A 6435-nucleotide genomic window follows, 5' to 3' on the forward strand; every position below is an offset into this window, starting at 1 on the left:
GGAACTGGGGCCCCCTTTCCCACCCCCTGGGCCTCCACCAGCCAAAAGCCCCCCAGGAGACCTGCACAGAGCCCCCGGCCCCCTCCCTGTCCAGCAGCACCCACAGCAGACACAGACACGGGTTCAAGGGCAGTTTATTGGGACACACCCCAGCAGCCCCAGCCTGGCCTGACCCTGCAAGCCCCCCAGGTCACTCAGCTCTCGTCCCTCTTGCTGCCACATTCCCGCTCCAGCACTGTCCCCAGGGCACACAGCAGCTCCCGTGAGTGACCCCCGCTCAGCTGGGGCCCATCACAGAGAGCAGGACCAGGGCAGGGCTCTGCCATGGCTGGGAGGATGGAGGAGACAGCCTGCAGCTCCTGACAGAGCCATCACTACAGGCACACTTTCACCTCTGGGAATCCCAAGAATCCCAGGAGAGGCAGGAGCCAACTCTTCCCCACAGCGAGGAGAGGCTGCATGTCCGCAGGGAGGGAGGGGAAGGAAGAGCACCCTCCTTGTTGGGGGACCAGAGAGCAGAACTGAGCCCAGGTCCAGAGGGAGGGACTCCCCACCTCCTTCTCTGAGCCCTGCCACTGCTCCCTGCCCTCGGCCACCATCAGCCCCTGTGTGCCACACGGGCAGGGCCCCGGGAGGAGCCGGGGACCCCAGCTCTGCTTAGCGGGCAGCCCCCCAGCACGGGCTGCTCACATGAACTGTGACAGATTGGGCACTTTGATGTTGATGTCCCCGATGTTGATGTTGCGGGGGATCTCGGGCAGGTTGATGTTCTTCACAGCCGACACGGCGCGGGAAGGAGCAGCTGAGAGGCCTCCCTGGGGACAGAGGGACCGTGACCACTGGCCCCACCCCACAGCCACATCTTCACAGTAAACCTTTAATGGCCTGGGGTCGTGAACCTTGACAAAAGAACCACTTGCACGGGCAGCTCCCTGCACTCTTGACCAGCACCACTGGGCAGGGATGTCCCCAGCCCCATCCCGAGGGCTCAGGCACGCAGACACTGAGAGTACCCTGGATACCCCCCACGCCCACCTCAGTCCCCATGGGCCACCCCCCTCGCAGCCCAGGGTCTGTCAGCTCCCGCGGGGCAGAGCCGCAGCGTCGCCGCTCACCTCTGCCTTCTCCAGCTTGCCCTGGGCCTCCACCTGTGCCACAATCTCGTTCATATTGGTCTCCAGCACCATCCCGCCGATCACCATCTCCTGCAGGATGTGGTGGACCTGCCAGGGAGGGACAGAGGGAACAGAAGGCTGAGGGCCCGGTCCTGGCCTGGCAGCGGCTGCAGCGCCGGTGTGGGAGCCTGTCAGGGGCCAGCATCTCCCCAAGGGACACAAATCTACCCCTGTCCCCTTCTGAGCTGCCTGGAGAACGAAAGGGTGGCCAAGGTCCTTGGCATGGGGAGCCCCAGGGCTCCACTTACCACCTGTACCCCACTGGAGATGACACCCACCCACCCACCCACCCTCCGGGCACACGGCAGCCCCTGCAGCAGCCCCTGCAGCAGCCACATGCAACTGGTTCCACTGGCACAGCCTGTGCCACCCCCGACCCACGGCTGCTCCCTCCCCGGGCCAGGAGCCAGGTTACAGCAGGAATGTGTCCTAGAGATGAGCCCAGCAGCAGCAGGGTCCTCGCTGGGCAGGACACTTCTCCCCAGAAGCTCCTTCTCCTCAGAAAGCCAGGCCAGAGCCTGGCCTCTCTGCTTAGGAAGGTGGGGACTGTGACACAGGCACAGAAAAAGCACAGAACTGCCAAGGGAGTCTGCTCCTTTCCTGGGATCCCTCGAGTCCAAGGAAGAACGGCCAGGCAGGGCCAGTGCAATCACACAGCCAGAGCAGGGAAAGGAACATTGCCGAGTTGCAACCCCAGGAATTGCAACCAGCCTCGAGGCAGCAGCCAGGCTGTGCTAGCGGCTACAGCCCCCTTCAGCTCCTGCACCTGGCTCAGCTCAGCATTGCCTGCACAGTCAGCAGTTCCCAGTGAGCTCCCAGCACAGATAATGGATTTATGGGTCCCAGTTATTTCCATAAAAGAGGCCACACAGGAGCACGGCTGGGTTATGAGATTGTTTTATGGTTTCACAGAGCCAGGCTGCACTTGTAAACACCTTGTGACTAAGGCCACCAGGACAATCCCGGGGAGAAAAAAGAACACGAGAGAAGGTGCCCTGAGGGGCAATCCCAGCTCTGGGAGGTGACCCCGCCCAGGGCTCCCCATAGGTGCTGTCCCACTCCCAGTGCCTGCAGCAGCAGCAGGTGTGTGGGGTCAGCACAGGGTGAGCCCAGGCAGCTCCTGGGACCCCCCACAGCCCTGGAACCCCCATCCCACAGCCCAGTCCCAGTGCATGCCGAAGCAGCTGGAGCAAGTGGCTCCCACAGCCTAAAAGGATATGGGAGCATCAGGAAACGTTCCTCCAAGACCTGGCTTCAGCCCAAGCTGGCTCCAAACCAACAGGGCAGAAATCCTGAGTTTTGTTTTCCAAGCCAGAGCACAACACTTCCTGAGGAATCTGTGTCCCCTGTGGGACCCCGCAGCTGCTGAGTGCAGCTCACACTCCCCTCCAAGGGGGACAGCAGGGCCGAGATCTGGGCATAGCCCACCCTGAGCCCCGCCTGGGACAGGGGATCCCTGCAGCTCTCAGGCTGGGGCTCCCAGCGCCGACAGCTACAAGCACTGGTGTCACTGGTGCCTGACCAATGTCCCCCTCCATCAGCCCAGGGCAGGAGTAGGACCCCAGGCCTGCCACAGCTCTGGTCCCATGGCCCTGTGCTGCAGGTAGTGCAAGGTGGAACTTAAGGCAAAAAGAAAAATTGCAGAATGCAGCCAAAGTTGCACCTGAACCCCTGCCATCCCCTGCCCAGGGAGACACTCACAGCCCTGTCCAGGGAGACACTCATGGCCTGCCTGGGCATGCCAGGGGGGCAGCCCAGGCCCAGCAGGACACAGCAGCACGTTCCCAGCACCCCAAACACTGTCCCTCTGCAACCCAACTCCGGGAAGCACAGGAACATGAGCACATCTGAGAAATAAACATGTGCCAAATATAGAAAGAGACCAGAGAACCAACTGATAATGGCCAAGAGTCGAGTCAAAGCTGGGAAGCAGCAGGAGCCTCACATGGGAAGGGCTGGGAGAGCCTGGCTGACTGAGCTGGGGTCTCCACTACCAGAAACCCCGACTCCCATCTCCTGAGAATGTTCTTCTGTCAGGAGGGGTCAGAGGAAGGGTGACCCCACTGCTGCTGGCAAAGGTCTGATGTGCCCTGCCCGAGGGCTGCGGGCTGGCCACGGGGCTCAGCCTTTTACATGCAAAGCTCATGTAAAGCTGAGAGCAAGGCTGAGTGAAAAGCTGCTGAGTCCTGCCCATCCCACAGAGTCAGTGCCCATGAGCATATCCCTCCCTCAGCTGTGGGTAGAGGTGACCTGGGCAGCTGCCAACACTTCTCCCACAGCTGCTTGACTCTCCTTCCTCCTTTGATAAACACTTTTGCTGACAAGAAAATCGTGTTGTGGCATTTTGGAAAGTTTGCAGCAGGGCAAACAGTGAAAACAAAGCCCAACCTCAGCAGCTGGTAATGTAGAGACCCCCCCAGACCTGCTCACTCCTCCTCCCTGCCAGATCCCCAGTTGGAATCATCAACGGAAAGGGAGCATTTTACACCTTTTTTTTTTTTTCCCAGTGCTCTTTTTTGTTGATATGTTTTTGTCTCCAGCAAAGCAAGAAAATCTTGACCAACAGCAACACAAGCCCAGCACTCTCAGTCAAGCCTCTCCCTGCTCCAAGCCTATTCCTGGCTATCTATTCCCAGCTATCTTCAGCCTTGAGATCCAGAACATGATCAAAGAGGACGGTTCCCGCCCAGGATCTCCATCCACCTCAAGAGGAAGCATTACAGGCTGTGGCTCAAACCAAAGTTTACCCAGCACTTTGAATTCCAAACACTCCCATTGTTCCTTCCCATTTTTTCCCGGCAGCTGTAGTAAAATGTTAACTCCTGAGCTGTCACAGCCTGGAGCAGAGGCAGAACACCCCAGCGCAGGGCCAGAGTCTGCCCAGCTCCAGCAGGGCTGCCTGTGGAGCACAGGGGCAGCCCCAGGGCTGGGCACAGCTCCCCAGGGCTCCGAGCAGCCCAGCACTCGGGTCTCTCCCTGGGAGGTCACAGCGTGAGGGGCTTTCAAAGAACACGGGCTGAAAGCTTCCCATGCAGGATCTCAGTCCCTCCCAAGTGACCCCTGCCATCCCCACCCTCTCCTGGCCAGGCCCAGCCCAAGAAATGCAGGCTCCGGAGCAGCCCCAGCCCAGCACCCACCTTGTCCATGTGGAAGATGAGGTCCAGCTCACAGACATTCTCAAAGCACTTGTCCAGCGTCTCCACAAACACCTGGGGCAGCAGAGACCAGGCAAGATGGTCACACCAACTCCATGGAACACTCCAGGCATGGGACAGAGTGACTGGAAAGCTGGAAAAGGGCCTAGGGATGCTGGTGACTGTGGCTGAACATCAGCCCAGGTGTGTCCAGGTGAGCAGGAGGCCAATGGCACCTGGCTTGTGTCAACCCCAGCGTGGGCACAGGCCCAGGGCAGTGCCCGTCCCCTGAGGTGGCACTGCTGGGACACCTCCAGTGTGGGACAGCTCTGGGCCTCTCCCAAAAAGAGAGACCTGGAGGGGCTGGAGCCTGTCCAGGGCAGGGAATGGAGCTGGGGAAGGGAATGGAGCCCCAGGAGGGGCTGAGGGAGCTGGGAAGGGGCTCAGCCTGGAGAAAAGGAGGCTCAGGGGGGACCTTCTTCCCATATCCTGGTGTTTAAAGGGTGGCTACAAGGCTGGAAACTCCTCTAATACAAGGAGTCACATGGAAAGACACAGAGTGATGGCTACAAGTTCCTCTTGGGGAGACTCCAATAAGGCTCAAGAGGAAAATGTTTTCCAAAGAAACAGCCGTTGAATAATCTCCATGAGGAAGTGAGGGATTCCCCAACACTGGATATTTTTCACATGTCAGGGTGTTGGGAATTGTCTAGGCTGTGCTTTGCCAAGAAAGGCTGGACCAGACAATCCCTGAGGTCCCTTCCAACCTGGGATCCCAGAATCCCAGGATTAATGGTTGGACTTGGTGCTCCCAAGGGTCTTTTCCACCCTAAATGATTCTATGCTTTGATTTTTAAAAGACATTCCTTCGGACTGCCTTCCCTGCTGCTCCCAGGTGAAGAAGCCACGTGGAAGCTCAGGGAGTACGTGCGGCCCCCTCCCCACCAGGGCCCCGAGGGCTCCCCAGGCCTTTCCGAAGGGCTGGCACGGGGCTGGCACGGCCATGAAACGCCCCTGAACGGTGCCGGGCAGGGACGCACCTGGATGAGGTCCAGGATGCCCAGCTCGCTCTCCGAGGAGTCCACGCAGAACACGAAGTACAGCGTGGCGTAGTGGCGGTAGATCAGCTTGTAGTCCGAGCCGCCGAACAAGCTGCGGGGACACGGGCACGGCTGAAGGGCCCTGGGGGACAGCCGGGCCCGCCGCGGGGTGCGGGCACAGCCCGGCAGGGCCCCGCAGCGCCCCGTACCTGCCGCACTCCAGGAAGTTGCAGATGTGGTCATCCCGCTTCAGCACCAGGTGGAAGGTGTCACGGATGATCTGCTGCTGCACCTCTTCTGCCTGCCAGGAGGAGACGGTGGCTGGGCACCCATGGCACCCGCGGCTCCGGGGTGACACGCCAGTCCCGGTGCCACCCACGGGTGACCCGGGGGACGCGACAGGCCAGCGGCAGGTGCCGCAGCGGCCGCCCCTGCTCCCGGGACACCCCCAGCCCACCGAGCCCCACGGCGCCCTCAGCCCTGCACCGGTCCCGGTCCCGCAGCCCCAGCGGCGGCCCCGGCCCGGTCCCGGCCCCGGTGGCGCACCAGGTGCTGGTAGAAGCGGACGAGCCGCGGCTTCCCGTGGTTGTTGAACACGAGGATGGCGTTGATCATCCCGGCGGCGCGTCGGGCCGGGCCGGGCCGGGCCGGGAGCAGCACTGGCAGCAGCACCGCGCCCGCACACCCCCCGCAGGAAGCCCCTCGGCCGCCCCGGAAGCGCACCGGGATGCGGTGGGCTGAGCCCGGGGTGACCCTGCGGAGCGCCGGGCCGCGGGAGCGATCAAAGCCGCTCCTGGGCGGGGGCTCCGCGGCACCGCGCGGCTGCACCGGGGCGGGCTCGGCCGCTCCTCGCGGCCCGGCGGGGCAGACGGGCAGGGCCTAGAGGATGCGGCGGCCGCTGCCCGCGCCGGGACCACCGGGACCACCGGGACCGCCGCTCCCCGCGCGCGCCGCCAGGGGGCGCGCCAGCCGCGCCGGGACCGGCGCCTCGCGCGGGGGGCGGAGCTATGCGCTAGGCCACGCCCTCTTTTAAAGGGCCAGCGGCTCTGTCTGCCCGGAAAGGCCGAGCGCGTGGGCACCGGCGGG

General features: G+C 62.4%; 1 protein-coding gene across 1 annotated transcript; it reads right to left on the reverse strand.

The window, feature by feature from the left end:
- Window positions 1–118: 118 nt before the first annotated feature.
- AP3S2 (adaptor related protein complex 3 subunit sigma 2) lies at window positions 119–6289 on the reverse strand. Its single transcript, XM_053988045.1, has 6 exons — window positions 5896–6289; window positions 5559–5650; window positions 5350–5461; window positions 4313–4384; window positions 1116–1223; window positions 119–815 (listed from the first exon to the last, which is right to left on the reverse strand). The coding sequence occupies exons 1-6, from the start codon at window positions 5962–5964 to the stop codon at window positions 687–689; spliced, it is 582 nt and encodes a 193-aa protein (XP_053844020.1). The 5' UTR covers window positions 5965–6289; the 3' UTR covers window positions 119–686.
- Between the last annotated feature and the right edge of the window lie 146 nt (window positions 6290–6435).

Source organism: Vidua macroura, chromosome 12 (genome assembly GCF_024509145.1).
Source record: "Vidua macroura isolate BioBank_ID:100142 chromosome 12, ASM2450914v1, whole genome shotgun sequence".
NCBI lineage: Eukaryota > Metazoa > Chordata > Aves > Passeriformes > Viduidae > Vidua > Vidua macroura.

What these genes read in the sequence shown, in the direction of transcription:
- AP3S2 (XM_053988045.1), bottom strand. Translation starts at nt 5,964, where the DNA reads ATGATCAACGCCATCCTCGTGTTCAACAACCACGGGAAGCCGCGGCTC. An exon ending in TCCGCTTCTACCAGCACCTG is followed by an intron (nt 5,651 to 5,895) that starts GTGCGCCACCGG and finishes TCCTCCTGGCAG; the next exon opens with GCAGAAGAGGTGCAGCAGCA. An exon ending in TCATCTTCCACATGGACAAG is followed by an intron (nt 1,224 to 4,312) that starts GTGGGTGCTGGG and finishes CCTCCCTGGCAG; the next exon opens with GTCCACCACATCCTGCAGGA.